Source organism: Microcaecilia unicolor, chromosome 1 (assembly GCF_901765095.1).
Source record: "Microcaecilia unicolor chromosome 1, aMicUni1.1, whole genome shotgun sequence".
Taxonomy (NCBI): Eukaryota; Metazoa; Chordata; class Amphibia; order Gymnophiona; family Siphonopidae; genus Microcaecilia; species Microcaecilia unicolor.
This window is the reverse complement of record NC_044031.1, coordinates 150,013,308-150,033,174: the sequence shown is the minus strand read 5'-3', so window position 1 is coordinate 150,033,174 and position 19,867 is coordinate 150,013,308. Positions and strand designations below refer to the sequence as shown.

General features: G+C 45.7%; 1 protein-coding gene and 1 long non-coding RNA gene across 2 annotated transcripts in view; one reads left to right on the top strand and one right to left on the bottom strand.

Annotated features, from left to right (window-relative positions):
- Positions 1 to 19,867, top strand: part of DGKB (diacylglycerol kinase beta) — an 876,561-nt gene that overhangs the window by 445,627 nt on the left and 411,067 nt on the right. Inside the window, exon 19 of the mRNA XM_030201293.1 lies at positions 9,825 to 9,889. Within this exon, the coding sequence (XP_030057153.1) occupies positions 9,825 to 9,889 (65 nt within the window). The remainder of the gene's footprint in view (positions 1 to 9,824; positions 9,890 to 19,867) is intronic.
- Positions 16,061 to 18,273, bottom strand: LOC115469038. Its single transcript, XR_003941951.1, has 3 exons — positions 18,159 to 18,273; positions 16,484 to 16,488; positions 16,061 to 16,077 (listed from the first exon to the last, which is right to left on the bottom strand). It is a non-coding gene; the product is annotated as an uncharacterized LOC115469038 (long non-coding RNA).

Genomic DNA, 19,867 nt, shown 5'->3' with positions numbered 1-19,867 from the left:
GCACGACAGCATACTCACTCAAAATGACAAAGTTTAGCTGGAAGAAGAGCAAAAAAGCCTATCACCCTTAGAATGCAATGGTCGATTCAGAACATATTTGAAAACCTAGCTCGAAAATATCCATGAACCATCCCATGAAAAATCTTAAAAGCATTAACCAACAATTTAAATTAAAATCATTTTTTCAATTAGTAACCAGTTCAAAACTGTGAGAATTGGTGTAATATGATTATAATGCCTAGAATTAATCAAAAACCATGCAGCAGCATTTTGTACTCGCTGTAATTATTTCAGGCTCTTCAGTGGTAATCCCTGAAACAGCACATTACAAAAATTAATCTGTGACAAAACATGAGCATATATCAACTGCGTTAATTCAGAATGAGAAAAATAACAAATTTTTCTAAGCTGGCGTAAATAGAAAAACAAGTACTAACAATATTTATTTATTTATTACATTTCTACCCCGCTGTTTCCCACATACAGCAGGTTCAGTGCGGCTTACATAGTAAAAGAAAGCATCTTACATGGTAGAGAATAAAATAAAACAAGGAAATGTAGGAAGAGTATATGGGAGATGAGACTATCAAATGTCAAAACTGAATCCGTCTTTTACCCTTCTTCTTTTGAAAAACATAGCGGCCTCTTTTTCCCTCTAATTTACTTTCTTAACAAATAGGTCTTTTGTCCTTACAATATCATCTTTCAGTTTTACTCACTGTTTTTCTACTTTCATTTGATGCTAACAACTCCTTGAGGTATGCCCCCATTTTGAAGAAGTTATTTATGTAGTTTTCTAAAGTCTAAGACCTTCACTTTTGATTGAACTGTCACCACCTGTGGCCTAATATTGAACAAGACCATCTGGTGACCACTGGATCCTAGATGATCACCTACTATGTTGTCAGAAACACACTCTTTTCCTAAGCACTGGATCTACTATCACCATATGCCACACGGATTTCATCACTAACTGCCAGGACAATTCTCCCTGTAGAGAATCCATATTGTCGTGAACATCTTACAGATTGAAGTTGCCTAGCAATAGCACTTCCTTTTTTATAGCAGTTTTTTGAATATTTTCCAATCATATCTGTGTCTAGCTGTTCTGTCTGCAAGAGAAGTCTGTATATCACACTGATTTAAATAGATGTTCCAGTCCCTCTTTCCTGATTAACTCACAGTGCCACCTCCTTACTTCATAAGCACTGCAGTTTTGTTGCTTCTATATTAGTTAGTTGTATGTCATAACGCTCTTCCTCTCTTTCTTATTATATTACTAGTAAAAAAGCCCCGTTTCTGATGCAAATGAAACGGGGGCTAGCAATGTTTTCTTTTGTGTGCATGTGGGAGTGTGTGTGTCCCTGCCCTCTGGCCTCTCTCCCCTCCCACCTCTGAGTCCTTCACTGTTACAGAGCCAGCGATTTGATTTCGTGCTCTGCTGTTTTCCTTCACTGACTATGTTACAGAGAGGGCGGGGCAGACACTCATAGGGAAACCGGATATCTCGCCCCCTTCACACTTCCGGCTGGAGGCTTCATAGAACGTTGGTGTTGCTTTTTATATAGAGAGATACTTTCTGAATAGATGAAATGGTATAACTGTACACTAACCCCAAAAAGGATTAGAAAATGTTGTACTCAAAAAATTTTAATGTACAGTATTTGAATTATCATGTGCTGAATTTTTACTATTGCATGTGCCACATACATTTAACTACTTCCCCATCACTAATCATTTAGTCAAAATACATTTCCCACCATCTTCCCACGCACAATTAGGAACTTACACACAGTTTTTTCTCTACAGCAGTTAACTCAGTAATTACATTTTTCTTGCATTACCTACATAAACAGTACTTTCTCTTCAGCCTTTATACCATACACATGATCATGCCCCCCTAACACCTCCCACATTTAAAAGAGAATTATTTCCAATCAAACTTTAACTATTCAACACATCTTTAACACTTACAGTTTTCTGTAAACATATTATTTTCATATGTTCATCTTGCCCCTGTTATTTCCACAACAACTGTAACCTACCCATCACTTCAGACCTGGGTCCAACTCAATTTTTATTTTTTTCTACATAATACATTTATTTTAAACTCAAACATTTCTTTCTTTCATTATCCTTATCTAACCAGGGCCTAGGTCCAACCAGAAATTTCCTTTTATTTGTCCCCACAGATTTTTATTGCATAAATCCAACCCCCTCATTTTAAACAGTGAAACAGAAAAGTCTTTCATGAACCTGAGTCCTACTCAAAACTCTGTTCAGCCATACCACTTGGGGTATGGTTTCTTCACAATCAGTCCCCTATGTATTAATCTTGGGGCATCATAAACCTGAAATTGGTGGCCCGAATCCACAATTTCTGCCTGATGCTTGTAAATGGATCGCCCAATGTTCCATTCCTGAGTGGCCTAGTGGTTAGGGTGGTGGACTTTGGTCCTAGGGAACTGAGGAACTGAGTTCAATTCCCGGCACAGGCAGCTCCTTGTGACTCTGGGCAAGTCACTTAACCCTCCATTGCCTGCCACATTGAACCTGCCATGAGTGGGAAAGTGCAGGGTACAAATGTAACAAATAATAAAATAAATATAACTTTTGACTCTGGGGTCAGTCGGTCCCAAAGAATAGCTTGGGTCAGGCCCCAGACATTGGTAAGTGGCTTTGCGAATCCACTCTTCCATATCATCATGCTGATCAATCCATAGACTGGTGGGTTGTGTCCATCTACCAGCAGGTGGAGATAGAGAGCAATCCTTTTGCCTCCCTATATGTGGTCATGTGCTGCCGGACACTTCTCAGTATGTCGATATCCAAGCTCCATCCGCAGGACTCAGCACTTAGAGAATTACACCCACAAAGGGACACTCTGCCCAGCTCAGCACCGCCGAAACGGGGGAGGGGAATTAACCCAGCTCATCCCCACACAAGTGGGGGAGGGGAATCCGTCCAGCTCATCCCCGCGGAGCGGGGGAGGGACACCACCCCGCCGATGCGGGGGGATCTGGCTTATCCTGCAACCGCAACCGCGGGAGGAGCTGACCGACCCTAACACCGCGAAAGCGGGAGGGGTACAAAGCTGCCCTACAGCCGCACGAAGCGGGAGGGAGCGCCGGCAGAATTTATGTCTCAATCCAGCCCCGTAAAACGGAGGGGAGAGGAATGCAGCAGCTCACTGTAACACAAACTCGTCTCAACTCTTGAAGAATCCAATTGAAAAAACTTGAACACGAAGTCCTCCTGAACAGGAACTGAAGACTAAACTTGAACCTGAAATGCAACCAGAATATAAACAGTACAGATATCTGGGAGGGGCTATGGATTGATCAGCTATGATTAATGGAAAGAAAATTATCAGGTATGATACATAATTTTACCTTCCATATCATCATGCTGATCAATCCATAGACTGGTGGGATGTACCGAAGCAGTACTCACCCAGGGCGGGACATTGAAATCCCTGACTGCAACACTGAAGCTCCAAACCGGGCCTCCGCCCGAGCAGCCACAGTCAAGCGGTAATGTCTGCAGAAGGTATGGGCCGAAGCCCAAGTTGCCGCCTTGCATATCTCTTCCAAGGAGACGGACCCGGCCTCTGCCATCGAGGCTGCCTGAGCTCTAGTGGAGTGAGCCTTCAGCTGGATAGGCGGCACCTTCCCCGCGGCCACATAAGCCGCTGCAATGGCTTCCTTGACCCATCTTGCCACTGTAGGCTTAGCAGCCTGCAGACCCTTACGAGGACCTGCAAACAGGACAAACAGATGATCAGACTTCCGGAAATCATTGGTCACTTCCAAGTATCTGATGATGACTCGTCTCACATCCAGATATTTGAGAGCAGAGTATTCCTCTGGGTAGTCCTCCCTACGAAAGGAAGGGAGACAGAGCTGCTGATTCACATGGAAGCGAGAAACAATCTTGGGCAGGAAGGAAGGCACTGTGCGAATAGTCACTCCTGCCTCAGTGACCTGCAGAAAAGGCTCTCGACATGAGAGTGCCTGGAGCTCGGAAACTCTCCTGGCTGAAGTGATAGCCACCAAAAAGACTGCTTTCAACGTCAGGTCTTTCAGAGATGCCCTCGACAAGGGTTCAAAAGGCGGCTTCTGCAAGGCTCTTAGCACCAGGTTGAGATTCCACGCAGGCACCACTGAGTGCAGAGGAGGGCGCAGGTGATTAACTCCCTTGAGAAAACGCACCACATCTGGCTGCGAAGCCAGGGAAGCACCCTTCAGGCGGCCCCTGAAGCAAGCCAGAGCCGCTACCTGGACTTTAAGGGAACTGAGCGACAGGCCTTTCTCCAGACCTTCTTGCAGGAACGCCAACACTGAAGAAATTGGAGCAGTGAAGGGAGAAAGTGAGCCTGCTTCACACCACGCTGCAAAGGTACGCCAAACCCTGGCGTAAGCAGTAGAAGTAGAGCGCTTCCTCACTCTCAGCATAGTGGCGATGACCTTGTCTGAGAAGCCCTTCTTCCTCAGACGCTGCCGCTCAATAGCCAGGCCGTAAGACCAAAGGGGGAGGGATCCTCCATCACCACGGGACCCTGATGCAACAGGCCCTGCTCCACTGGCAGCCGCAGAAGGTCGTCCACTGAGAGCCTGATCAAGTCCGCATACCAGGGACGTCTGGGCCAGTCCGGACCCACCAGGATTATCCGGCCCGGATGCTTTGCCACCCGGTCTAGTACCCTGCCCAACATGGGCCAGGGCGGGAACACATAGAGAAGCTCCTGTGTCGGCCACTGTTGGAGAAGAGCATCTACTCCCAGAGATCGAGGGTCCCGTCCTCTGCTGAAAAAGCGCGGTACTTGGCAATTGGCCGATGACGCCATCAGATCTAGGCTCGGCTGGCCCCAGCGCTTCGTGATGTCCAAGAACGCCTGAGCCGATAACTGCCACTCTCCGGGATCCAAGGTATGGCGACTGAGAAAGTCCGCCTTGACATTCATGACTCCGGCAATGTGGGCCGCTGACAGCTGTTCCAGGTTCGCTTCCGCCCACTGGCATAAATTCATGGCCTCCTTGGCTAGAGGGTCGCTCTTGGTACCTCCCTGGCGGTTGACATAGGCCACAGCCGTGGCATTGTCCGACAGGACCCGTACTGGCTTCAACGCCAGTACCGGGAGGAACTCCAAAAGTGCCAACCGAATGGCTCTGAGTTCCAGGAGGTTGATAGACCACTTTGCCACTGCAGGAGACCAGAGCCCCTGCGCTGTCCTTCCCAAGCAGTGGGTTCCCCAGCCCGTCAAAGAGGCGTCCGTCGTGACGACAATCCACTCCGGGGTCACAAGAGGCATCCCTGCAGACAACTTGTCTGTCTTCAGCCACCAGCTCAGCGCCTTGCGCACTGCTGGATCCAAGGGAAGGCGCACAGCATAATCCTCCGACACCGGAGTCCAGCGCTGCAGCAGAGAGTGTTGTAGTGGTCTCATATGAGCCCTGGCCCAGGGCACTACTTCCATCGTGGCTGTCATAGAGCCCAACAGCTGCACATAGTCCCAAGCCCGAAGCGGAGAGGCTACTAGGAACTGGTCCACCTGAGCCTGAAGTTTGACAATCCGATTGTCCGGCAGGAACACTCTGCCCACTTGGGTGTCGAATCGAACTCCCAGATACTCCAGGGACTGAGTCGGGCGCAGCTGGCTTTTCTCCCAGTTGATGATCCACCCCAGGGAGCTCAAAAGAGCAATCACCCGGTCCACAGCTTTGCCGCACTCTGCATAAGAGGGGGCTCGGATCAACCAGTCGTCCAGATAAGGATGGACTTGTACTCCTTCCTTTCGCAGGAAGGCCGCGAAGACCACCATTACTTTGGAGAAGGTCCGCGGAGCAGTAGCCAACCCGAACGGGAAGGCTCTGAACTGGAAGTGTCGGCCCAGGACTGCAAAACGCAGAAAGCATTGATTAGGAGGCCAGATGGGAATATGCAAGTACGCTTCCTTGATGTCCAAGGATGCCAGGAACTCCCCTGCCTTCACTGCCGCTATAACAGAGCGGAGAGTCTCCATGCGAAAGTGCCGAACTTTCAAGGCCCGATTGACCCCTTTGAGGTCGAGGATAGGCCGTACAGAACCTCCTTTCTTTGGTACCACAAAGTAAATGGAGTAACGTCCCTTGCCAAGCTGATTTTCTGGCACCGGAACGACCGCACCCAGGTGGATCAGATTGTCCAAGGTCTGCTGCACTGCCACAGCTTTGACCGGAGACTTGCAGGGAGAGAGTACAAACCCGTCTCTTAAGGGTCGGCAGAACTCTAGCTTGTAGCCGTCTCTGATGACTTCCAGCACCCAAGTGTCTGAAGTTACCCTGGTCCACTCGCCCAGAAATGAGGACAGGCGTCCTCCAATCTGCACTGGGCCATGGACCAGGACCCCGTCATTGGGTACGAGACCCTGGGGGAGGATCGGAGGGCGCACCTCCGGGACGGCGGTCTCTGCGAAAGGAATGCTGCTTGGGGGAGAAGTTCCTCTTGAAGGAAGAGGGGGCAGAGGAGCCCGACTTGCCCGGGCGGTACCGACGGGCTTCCTGAAACCGTCCTCTGGAGTTACCGGGGCGAGCACTGGCCCGAGCCCTGACCTCTGGTAACCTCTTGCCCTTAGACGTGCCGAGATCGGTCACAATTTTGTCCAGCTCGACCCCAAAGAGCAGCTTGCCTTTAAAAGGCAACTTAGCCAGGCGGGACTTAGAGGCGTGGTCAGCAGACCAATGCTTCAGCCAAAGCCACCGCCGCGCAGAGGCTGTCTGAGCCATACCTTTAGCCGAGGCTCTCAAGACATCATACAGTAAGTCTGCCAAATAAGCCAAGCCCGATTCCAGGGCCAGCCAATCAGCCCTCAAGGAAGGATCCGAGGGGGAAGCCCACTGCACAATCGTCAGGCACGCCCTGGCCACATAGGAGCCGCAAACTGAGGCCTGCAAACTTAAGGCAGCCGCCTCGAAGGACGACCTTAAGGCCGCCTCCAATCTTCTGTCTTGGGCGTCCTTTAGGGCCGTGCCACCTTCCACCGGCAACGTCGTTTTCTTAGTCACCGCAGTGATTAAAGAATCCACGGTAGGCCAAAGAAAAGCCTCCCGTTCACTTTCAGGCAAAGGATAGAGGCGGGACATAGCCCTAGCCACTTTGAGGCTCGCTTCCGGGACATCCCATTGAGCCGAAATTAAGGTGTGCATGGCATCATGCACTTGGAAGGTTCTAGGCGGGCGCTTCGTCCCCAGCATAATGGCGGAGCCAACAGGGGCTGAGGGAGAGACGTCCTCTGGAGAGGAAATCTTCAAAATGCTCATGGCCTGCACTAACAGGTTGGGCAAATCCTCTGAGTGAAAGATCCGCGCTGCAGAGGGGTCATCCGCTCCATCCGAGCGGGAATCCGTCTCCTCCAAGGAATCCCCAAAGGACCGTTGGGAGAACACAGATACACTGCCCTCATCTACATCAGAGGAGACAGAGTCCTTTAAGGCCTGGGAATCCACCCGAGGGCGTTTACTTCCGGTGGCCTCAACCCCTTTATCGGACAAGGGAGCAGGGGCAGCGTTTTGCATAAGGAAGGCCTGATGCAGCAGCAAAATAAACTCGGGGGAGAAACCCCCCAGACTGTGCACTTCAGCAGCCTGGGCCACAGCCCTAGAGGCACCCTCAACCGGCGCTCGCAAGAGCGGGGGAGAAACATGCTGCCCATCCAAGATGGCGTCCGGCGCGACACTTTAGCCGCTTTTTTGCCGTCACCCAAATCAAGGGCGGCCATGGCATTAACGTCTCCCAGCTCAAGGGCGGCCCAAGAAGAAGCCGTCCAAGCAGAGTGGCCGGCCAAGATAGCGGAGGCGAGCAGCGGGGGATGGGCGTTTATGGCGGGGAAAAACGCCGCACCGGAGGAAGAACCGGGACACTGTCCGGCCTCCAAACTGACACCCAACAAGGGCGAATCAGACTTTAAGACCCCCGCATCCCCGCTAGAAGCGCACACGCGTTCCGGGGAGCGATTCTTCGCGCCCTCGCCCTCCGATGCCATAGGCCACGTGGAGATCGATCGGGGAACCCCCTGCCCGCTATAAAAAGGTAAAAATTACCTGCTTCTCGCTCCGAGCTGTAACGAACTGGTGTCCCAGTGAGTAGCTGCAATAAACGTTTAAATAAACGTTGAAATAAACGCCCTTAAGGACGTCTAAATTTTTTTTTTTTCAATGGAGCCAGCGGGAGGGGGGAGAAAAGGAGGGACCTGGCACCACCAGGTTTGCACTTGCTCAAGAAGAGCCCTCAACCCCAGGTACTCAACAAAACCTAAAATTAGGCTTGGAGACCTAGCCAGAGCTGCTGCTGTGTGTGACCACCACCTGCTGAGATAGAGAACATACTGAGGAGTTTCCGGCAGCACATGACCACATTTAGGGAGGCAAAAGGATTGCTCTCTATCTCCACCTGCTGGTATATGGACACAACCCACCAGTCTATGGATTGATCAGCTATGATTAATGGAAAGAAAATTATCAGGTATGATACATAATTTTACCTTCTCTCCTGGTATGTACCACACTCATGACAGGCAGAGACACATAGGGCTACCCTACTCCCCACATGTCCCATAACAACCACTTTTAATTAGATATGTACTCGACTTGGGGAGGTTTCTTTCCTCCAGCCTTCTCCACCCCCCCCCCCCCCCCCCCCCCGCTCAATCCAAGACCCCTCCAGTATCTCCTTTGGCACTGGGTTTCCCAGCCAATTCCCATCCATGTTCTCAAGAAGCAGGATTATTGCGCCCCGTCCCCCAACAATAGTTGGGCTAATACTGAGTCTCTTCAACAACCTCTCTACCTTGGGGTGCCTCACCATCCACTCCATCTCCAGAGCCCAGGAACATTCGACTTCAGCAAAGTGACCGGCTTTGGAAGGCTTTTCTCCCCATCCAGGGATATCTTTCATAGGATCGGCGGTCCTTTACTAGCAGTCTTTGTCAATGTCCCGGGTCTGTCCCCCAGCTCAGATGCAAGGGGCTCCACCCCAGGTGTCACCACCTTCACTTCGGGTGGCACTCCCTCCATCAGAGCCAAAAAATCCAGTTCCATTATTCCTTTGTTCAGCTGTTCAGGGCCCATGGGGAACTAGCAATTCCAAGGAGGTTGCTGCTCATCTCTCCTTCCACCACTGTCAAATGTACCAGCCAGATACACCTTCCTGAGTTTTAAACACTCCATGGGAACATTCTCTGTCGAGAGAGCAACTGCTGCTTCAACCAGGCTCCGAACCTGGGCACCAGTCCGGTGGGTGTCTTGCCTGCTGTCATACTCAGAGTCGCTGTCCATATCGGAGTCTTTGTCCTTATCCCTGCCGCTCGGGCTCCTTCCCCGAGGGTCCTCGCCTGAGGTTCACAGTGGTAATACCTCTGTCCACAGGCTGAACATATGATCAAGCCAGGACTTTCATTCTATGTACCACTTTTATTTAGACTTGTATGTATGCATATATTACAAAGTTACTGCAAAATTTGGCTTCTGTTGTACCAATGATCTTTATTAATTGAAGTACATATATAATAATTTAGTTTACCAATCTATCAAAGTGAATTTGTAGAAAGAACCACAGAGTTCACTGAAAAGTATCTTTGTACTTTGAAGTAAGAACTCCTTTTGCATAATTTAGCAGTCAGGTGGTCTAGGTAGGCGTAATACAGGAAACTGTTGCAGCTTCTCTTTGTAAATCTAAAGGCATTATCATTCCACACAACAAATTTAGTTTTCAATTTATGTTGCACTTTTTTGTTTTAAACTTTGCATTTTTCTATAATGACAGACTCACAGATTTCTTTTTCCTGGTAGGATGCTTCCATTGCACACAGATTCCACATCATGCGAGAAAAACATCCAGAGAAGTTCAACAGTAGGTAAGAATACAGCTAATGTAGTTATATGATTAAGCCATCTCAGGATGATTAAGCACAGCTGTGTTTTAACAATGTGGAGCTAAATTTTAATTTGTTGTATTTACATAGAAATTGATGATTATTTAAAGAGAAAAGAATTGATGTATATCTCGTTGTGAAAATGTGCTTCCATTTTGCAGTGCAAATCCCTTGAATCATGACAGCAATTGCCAATGAAATTTCTAACTAACCTCAGGATTTGTATGGTTAGAAACTGCAGACATCTAAGCTCCTAGATATGAAGAATAGGCCTTACGTCCAGATGCATAATGCACTTTTCAGATAGCTAAGTTGAAAATCTTGGTGTTCACAGCATGGCTAGTTAACATACTCATCAACACACATGGATTGATGTAACATGGTCAAATATTTGTTCCTATTGGCCAGATATTGCCTGTTCAATCAGAAGCAGTTTGTCTTACTTATTTCAAATTATCTAAGCACTTGTATAGTTAATGTGCAGCGGAACACTTTGTTATGTTGGGAAGGAGAAGTACAGCAGGAGAGCATAGCTTTTAGCATCTTTTCTCACTACTACTCCCTCTGGTTCTTCTGTCAGTACCCTGGCATGTCGTTGTCCTTGTGACTGCGCATGCTGGCAGTCCAATAACGAGAATTCACAATGGGGGCATTGAGCCTACAGCAAAATAGCAAAGGGGCACAGATTCAGCTGGCAGTGGTGAGCATTTTTTAGCCACCACTGGTTTTCTTCCCAGATATTCAGTGCCAGGTTGTGTGATATTCAGCATTTAACCCCCTAAGCGATGCCATATAATGATAGGACTGAGTTTTCTGCAGTCCAGTTTGGCCGCTTAACTTAAGCGGTAAAGTAGTAAAAACCCACACTTAACCGCATAAGTACTGACTCTGCCCAGGAGCACCCCAAAATAGCCGGCCGTCAGTTTAGCAACTCCCCCTTCATTATCTCCTCAGACCCTTGCTGAATTCTTTCACAACAAGGTTCAAAAGATAAACCTTGCTTTCTCTACCTCACCAGCTCTCCCTCCACTAGTCCGTTCCCCTCTCTCTCCTTCCCCTCATTCCCTTTCCTCCTTTCCTGAAGTTACTATTGAGGAAACTACACTTCTCCTTTCTTCCTCAAAATGTACCACCTGTTCCTCTGATCCCATTCCCACCCACCTTCTTAATGCCATCTCTCCTACTCTTATTCCTTTTATCTGTCACATTCTCAACCTCTCACTTTCCACTGTGACTGTCCCTGCTGCCTTTAAACATGCTGTGGTCACACCTCTCCTTAAGAAGCCGTCACTTGACCCTACTTGTCCCTCTAATTACTGACCCATCTCCCTCCTTCCTTTTCTCTCCAAATTACTTGAGCGTGCTGTTCACAGCCGCTGCCTTGATTTTCTCTCCTCACATGCTATTCTTGACCCATTACAATCTGGTTTTCGCCCTCTCCACTCAACCGAAACTGCGCTTACTAAAGTCTCCAATGACCTATTACTGGCTAAATCCAGAGGTCAATATTCCATCCTCATGATCTTTCCGCTGCTTTTGACACTGTCGATCACAGCATACTTCTTGATACCCTGTCCTCACTTGGATTCCAGGGCTCTGTCCTTTCCTGGTTCTCTTCCTACCTCTCCCTCCGCACCTTTAGTGTTCACTCTGGTGGATCCTCTTCTACTTCTATCCCTCTGCCTGTCGGCGTACCTCAGGGTTCTGTTCTTGGTCCCCTCCTCTTTTCTATCTACACTTCTTCCCTTGGTTCATTAATCTCATCCCATGGCTTTTCCTACCATCTCTATGCTGATGACTCCCAAATCTACCTTTCTACCCCTGATATCTCACCTTGCATCCAAACCAAAGTTTCAGCGTGCTTGTCTGACATTGCTGCCTGGATGTCTCAACGCCACCTGAAATTAAATATGACCAAAACCGAGCTTCTCATTTTCCCCCCCAAACCCACCTCCCCGCTCCCCCCGTTTTCTATTTCTGTTGATGGCTCTCTCATTCTCCCTGTCTCCTCAGCTCGAAACCTTGGGGTCATCTTTGACTCTTCTCTCTCCTTCTCTGCTCATATCCAGCAGACCGCCAAGACCTGTCATTTCTTTCTTTACAACATCCGTAAAATCAGCCCCTTTCTTTCCGAGCACTCTACCAAAACCCTCATCCACACCCTTGTCACCTCTCGTTTAGACTACTGCAATCTGCTTCTTGCTGGCCTCCTACTTAGTCACCTCTCCCCTCTCCAGTCGGTTCAAAACTCTGCTGCCCGTCTCATCTTCCGCCAGGGTTGCTTTACTCATACTACCCCTCTCCTCAAGACCCTTCACTGGCTCCCTATCCGTTTTCGCATCCTGTTCAAACTTCTTCTGCTAACCTATAAATGTATTCACTCTGCTGCTCCCCAGTATCTCTCCACACTCGTCCTTCCCTACACCCCTTCCCGTGCACTCCGCTCCATGGATAAATCCTTCTTATCTGTTCCCTTCTCCACTACTGCCAACTCCAGACTTTGTGCCTTCTGTCTCGCTGCACCCTACGCCTGGAATAAACTTCCTGAGCCCCTACGTCTTGCCCCATCCTTGGCCACCTTTAAATCTAGACCGAAAGCCCACCTCTTCAACATTGCTTTTGACTCGTAACCACTCGCCTCCACCTACCCTCCTCTCTTCCTTCCCGTCCACATTAATTGATTTGATTTGCTTACTTTATTTATTTTTTTGTCTATTAGATTGTAAGCTCTTTGAGCAGGGACTGTCTTTCTTCTATGTTTGTGCAGCGCTGCGTATGCCTTGTAGCGCTATAGAAATGCTAAATAGTAGTAGTAGTAGTAGTATTCCTGATATTCAGCTGCACTAACTGGTTAAGTGCCACTCAATATCAGTGGATAGGCCTCCACAAATTATTTTACCAGCTAGGAACCATTTCTGGCTGGTTATATCTCTTTGAGTATTGACCCTAATGTAGTTTTGATTCCATCCATATTGCTATTTTATGAATAATTCAGTAGCATTGAATTTTGTACTTAATTAGAATCCAAACTATATAGAGAGGAAAGGTCCCACTTAACTTTCTTTCTGAGAAGTTCTGAGAGAAGAGGACATTTCTATGGGTAAGTGATATTATTTTATTCTGTGCTTGGTAACTTAAGTATTGGTTTTAAAAGAGGAATTGTAGGATATCGATAAACCCAGATTTAAAAAAAAAAAAGAAGAAGAAGAAGAAACCTTTATTAGCTAGTCTCCATACCCTTTTCCTCATAGTTTTAAATCTTGAATTTTCTGCCACAGCATTAACAGTCTCTAGAAGGCACAGTAGGGCCTACTTCGGTCCTTATTCCCACCCATCCTCCCCAGCTCCCCCCACCCCCACCCCTAGCTGAACTCTTCATTTATAGTCAATTATTCTAATTAGGACAACAAGAGGAGCATTTTCATTAGAGTTTTAATTACATTTAACTAGGTTCTGAGAAGCAAACAATAAATTATAAATTAAACCAATCTTCAGGCTCTTTATATTCATATGATATCCCTACTACCTTAAGAAGTTTTAATTAAGCAACTCTATAATACTAAGATGCAGACAGTAGTCCAACAGTAAGAGGGGTGCTATCCAGTCACATGTATGATTATCTCCCAGTTGGTGAGAGGTCATATGTGTGTGCTCGATGCAAAGAGCATCTAGCTCTCAGAGAACGAGTCTGTTCTCTTGAGGCTAGACTAGCAGACTTGGAGGAGCTGAGGGGGACAGAGAGGTACATAGATGAGGCCTACAGGGATGTTGTAGAGAAGTGCCACCTCCAATCTGGCAGCCCCTGTGCTTTTTGGAGGAGGAAGGTCTTCTGAGAGGAGAGCATCACCCTGGTGCAGCTGGAAGTAATCCTGTGGACAGTACCAGCACACCAGGGGATGCAATATCCTCTCGCACTGAGGATGTGTCTCCATGAGCTACTGCCCAGGAGGGAAGGGTTAGAACAGCTGTTGTAGTTGATGATTGGATTATTAGGCATTTAGATAGCTGGGTGGCTGGTGGACGTGAGATTACATGGTCACTTGCCTGCCTGGTGCGAAGGTGGTGGATCTTGCACGTCACCTAGATAGCATTTTAGTAAGTGCTGGGGAGGAGCCACCTGTCTTGGTACATGTGGGTATTAGTGACATAGGAAAATATGGGAGAGAGGTTCTGGAAACCAAATGTGGGCTCTTAGGTAGAAAGCTCAATTCTAGAACCTCTAGGGCTGCATTTTCCAAAGTGCTACTCATTCCACGTGCAGGGCCCATGAGACAGGCAGAGCTCTGGAGTCTGAATGCGTGGATGAGGTGATGATGCAGGGAGGAGGGTTTTAGATTTGTTAGGAACTGGGCAACATTCTGATGAAGGGGAAGCCTATTCCAGAAGGTTGGGCTCTACCTTAACCATGATGTGAGACCAGACTGCTGGCATTGGCATTTAAAAAGGAAATACAGCAGCTTTTAAACTAGAACCTGGGGGAAGGCTGACAGTCATTCAAAAACACAAGCAGGCTCATTTTCAAAGCACTTAGCCTCCCAAAGTTCCATAGAAACCTATAGAACTTAGCCTCCCAAAGTGCTTTGAAAATATGCCTCAAGGTATCTTTCAAATAAATCACCAAAACAGGGAGGAAAAGGTTTTTCTCTTACCAGAATTGGCGATCGCCATCATGGTACTAAGTAAGCCACATTGAGCCTGCAAATAGGTGGGAAAATGTGGGATACACATGCAACAAATAAAATAACAATAAAAATAATTTATAGATTATTTGGTCAGTTTTTTTCCATGTGTAACTGAAGTGAGGGATTTTGGCAACATGTAGGTTCTGTGTAGGAATCTTTATGAGTTTGTTTTGTTCTCATTTTTCAGCTGCAGGTGTCCTAGTGTTATAGAGTATTTGCATTGTTCATGAGTACAGTTGGTACAGTTTAAATTATTGTCATGTCCCCTACCTCAACGCAAGCGGCGTCCTCGGGCTGCGCAGGGTCCCGTCGACACGCACCCTTGACTGGCACTGCCTGAGCCATGTGTGTGTAGCCCTCTCTGGGTTTGTTCAGAGAGCAGTGGTTGTAGGCTCCTTAACTGCTTTGCTTCCAGGCACCTGTTTCTGCTCTTTCTCTCTCTTTGCCTGGCTTTCAGGCTCCTTGATTGCTTTGCTTCCGCCCACCTAGGTCTGCTCTTCCTCTGCCTGACTTCCCTTGCTTCTCTCCTATGGCTGTGCCCCTTCTCCCTGCTGATGTCAGATGCCAGCACTTTATCAGCTGAGCTCTCCCTGGACTCCATGCTTCGGCTTCTACTTTGGTAGGTGTTTCTAACTCTGTAGTCTGCTTCTTATCTACTGGTCCCTCGTTACTGACTTCCGCCTGTACCTGGATTACTCTCTTGCCTGCCTTGCCTGTACCTGGATTACTCTCTTGCCTGCCTACTGACTTTCACCTGCATCTGGATTACTCTCTTGCCTGCCGCCTGCCTATTGACTTTCACCTGTACCTGGATTACTCTCTTGCCTGCCGCCTGCCTACTGACTTTTGCCTGTACCTGGATCACTCTCTTGCCTTCCGCCTGCCTACTGACTTGCCTGTACCTGGATTATTCTCTTGCCTGCTGCCTGCCTACTGACTGCTGCTTGTACCTGGATTACTCTCTTGACCTGCTGCCTGCCTGGCTGATAAATTCATCACCCCACTTCCAGATCCGTCCCATAAGTCCTGCAGGCTGCCCGCACCTAGGGGCTCAAACTCTGGGGAATGGCGGTCAGCGCAGGTGAAACCCGGGGTTGTCCAGCCGCCAAGCAGAACCTGGTCCAAGTACTGGGCTCAGCAGCGCTCTACTTGGTACAAGAACTCACAAGCCTGACAAAATAAGATTCACCAACTGAAAATAAACCCATCCACCAAAATAAGATTCACCAACTGAATATCTCCACATCCACCTATACAACAGATTCATTATAAGGCTTCTAAATGAATGCACAGTGCATCCATACCTTGAGTACTGTGTTCTGTTATGGTCCCTTCATCTATAAAAAGATAAACTAGAACTATAAAAGATTTAGAGAAGGGAGACATAACAATAGGGATATAATGCCTCAGTTACAGAAAGAGGCCAGGAGGATTGGGTTCTTCAACTTGGAGAAAAGATGGCTGAGAAGAGAGAAAAAAAAAAGTAGGCTATGAAACAATGACTGGGGAGGAAGAGATAAATAGGTAAAAATGTTCACCCTTTCAAATAGTACTAAAAACAAGAGATGCTCAATAAAGCTAACAGAATAGGTAGTATTATTAAACTGATAGAAGGAATTTTTTTTTCACTCAATGCATAATTGAGCTGTGGAATTTGTAACTGCCCATGTTGGGTCTTTGGCATTAAAGATTTCTACGCTGTTGCAGTCTTGTGGTATTTTTGCTGTCCTGATTTGTGTGCTTTTGAACACTATTTTCTGCTGCTTGGTAAAATCAGTTAACACAGCTAGGTTTAAAATTGATTTAGACAAGTAACTGGAAGAAAGGTCACTAAATCATTAATATGAAGACTTGGGAAAGCCCCAGCTTACCCTTAGGTGTAAGTAACAAGGACTGGATCTATTCTTTAAGATCCTGCCAGGTATGTGTGACCGGTATTGGCCACTGTTGAAAATAGGATGCTGGATTTGATAGACCTTTGGTATGACCCAAGTATACCATTTCTTGTGTTCTTTCTTTTCAAGGAGATATTTAGTTTTTGAAAGCAGTTATTCACAATTGCTCGAATCTCTCTTCCTGTCTGTTGCTCCATGCAAAAACCAACTACCAAAAACAAACAAAAAAAACTGGGGTGGATGAAGCTCTGAATTAAATGGTTATTACAATGTTTGGCAATCTTACAATAGTACTATGTTTTACAGTTGAAAAACTGTCATTTTTCCAAGTCTTTTTCTCATGATGAAGTAATATGAAGTGAAAGGTACTGAAATGATATATTTTTCTAATTACCTTTCTTAAGATAATGTTGGAAATATTAGGTTCTTTAAAAATACAGACAAATTTGAATGTGAATCTGCTGGAAGATGTTAATAGTGAGTTATGTTACTATGTTACTATGTATATATAATTGCAAACTGCTGAACATATTTATTGAATCACTAATAAAATATTTGTACTTTCAGTTCCTACAGTCTATGTTTTTAGTTTAACCTTTACTTTGCTCAAGACCATGTGGCTAAATAATTATCTTATTGAATTCAAATTCATATACACATCCCCAATCATAACACAACCCCTGTGCCTATGGATAAAATCAGGTGCTATGTTGATTCCATGATGGAAATTAACATGTTCAATTGAATTTTCCTGGTTATCTGAGGAAAATGAGAATGAATGCAGAAATTTTAGAAAATTTATTCTTTACTGATTTTTGTACATTTCTGTGACAATTTAGAACATAAACAGTGCTTGCAGACACAAAGGAACACTGAAAATGTATTTGAAGGAACAAAGACAAATTCCCTGCAGAGTTGCTCTTTGAACACATGGGCCAGCATGCATGCTGCAGATACAACAATATCAAATATATCAAAAAGATTTATGAACCTAGTCAATATCTTCTCATGTTTTTTTTCAATGGATTTACACATTGTCGCGAACAGTCCTTCAACAAATTCTTAAGAGTAAATATACAACATTCATATGTTCTTTTATTAAAGTGACTTCAGTGATCACTGAGGTCACTTTGATAAAAGAATGTATGAATGTTGTATATTTACTCTTAAGAATTTGTTGAAGGACTGTGCGACAATGTATAAATCGATTGAAAAAAACATGAGAAGATATTGACTAGGTTCATAAATCTTTTTGATATATTTGATATTGGACCAGTCTAAATTTAAGAATTTTGCCGAATATTGAGTGTTGCACTGCAGATACCAAGCATAGAATCAGATGCAAGTAATGCATCAGAAAGTACTCATACTGATTTTGAAATGAAATCACTATCCTCCTAATTGTATAAAGTTGGGTGCTTAACATTATGCTTAGTGTGCAATGTCATGCGAGCAATTTATAGAGTAAGGTCAGTTGTGCACATATGTAACTGCCCATAGTTGCTGTTCTATAAGTAGCACACTCAAATTCCAGAGTGCACAACTTCAACAGGGTGTGGACAAGGGAGGGCCATGGGTCGGGGTGTGTAAGGCAGTTAGATGCGTAGAATACTATCATGTACGAGGCTAACTGCCTACAGTTAGGCGTGAGCACTTACACATAGAAACATAGACAGATAGACCATATGGCCTATCCAGTCTGCCCATCCATGCCATCTACTCTTCCTGTCACTCCCTTACAGATCGTAAGTATTTGACCCAAGATCTCTTGAATTCAGATACTGTTTTCGCCTCCAGCACTTCCACCGGGAGCCCATTCTACAAATTCCCCAACCTTTCCATGAAGAAGTATTTCCTCAAGTAACTTCTGAGTCTAGCCTTTTTCACCTTCATCCTAAGCCCCCTCATTCCAGAGCATCCATTCAATTGAAAGACTCACCTCCTGGGCATTCATGCTGCATAGATATTTAAATGTCTTCATCATATCTCCCCTCTCCCACCTTTCAATAGCGTTAATGCTCATGCTTAACATTTGGCACCTAGATGTAGACTTGCGCTAGTAGTCTGTAACAGCAGTTCCACAGACTACAGAGTTAGAAACACCTACCAAAGTAGAAGCCGAAGCATGGAGTCCAGGGAGAGCTGTTATAGAATTCACGCTCAACCCCCCCTCCAGCCCCCATTTTGCTTGGCTCGGGGCCAGGGTAGTTGGTGTCTGGTGGTCCCATGGACCTCCAGCCCCTGTGTTTGACAGGACTGGGCTTTTGACAGACCAAACCTGTCAAACAAGTGCGGGAGGAATGTCAAGTGTGGGAGGATTGTGCCTGAAATCCTCCCACACTTCTACCCTATGATCGGAGAGAATTGCATGCTTAAATTTGCATGTAATTATCTCTGATCATAGGGGTGGTAAAGCCCCATGCTGTTCCAGTGCTATTTTTTAGAGCGCTGTTTGGAACAGTGCAGGGCCTTTGATCATCTGCCCATGAGATACCACAGGTTAGTCACTCACAAGGCAGATTAAGGAATCAGACTTATACTACACCGCACCTAAATATTTTTGATTGTTTAATCAAATCACATATTAATAGAATTTTTTAAAATGTTAATTTAAGAATGGCATCACTTCAAAAGATTTAAAGTTGATTTCAGATAAATGAAATGCTAAATAATCAAACATTTTTAAGGGAGAAGAGAATAGCTCTCTCTTTATTAGGATACTGAAAACTAACTACAGATAGATTCTTCATGAGCTTTTGAAAAGGAAACAAGAACTGGTTTTGCATTTTATAAACGCAATTGCTCTTCATATTTATTTAGTGAGACATGCTTTGTTCAAAATATGTAAATTATTTTTAGAAACAAATTTCCACTTTATGTAAATGATATTGTCCTTTTAAAAGCTTGTCCTTTTCTAATGTGTAAAGCTTAAACCATCCTAACATTTCATTATTTTAAGTAATTGCTGTAGTCTTAAAAGAATATGGTCATAGTTTTCTAACATCTGTTTAAAGAGGGTCTAGTTAATTCCAGCATTGGTTATGAAATGTAAAGCTTGCTGTGTGCCATTATTTAGGTCTTTCCTGTTTTGCTAATTATCAAAATCATTAGTATATGATAGCCCTTATCTTTAATTTATCATCCATTACTATTTCTTACAGAGAAGTGAAAAGATTAAATGTTCATGTAGACTGATCTACCCTCCCACTCTTGAGGCAGTCAGTTTTACCGAAATTATCACTATTACTGTTATTTTATGGTAGTTTCATATAGGGCCCCTTTTACCAAACCAAACTAGCAATTGTTGCACGGCAAATGCGAGGCAGCTCATTCAAATGGGCTGCATCGCATTTCCATGCCGGGAACCACTAGCATAGTTTAGT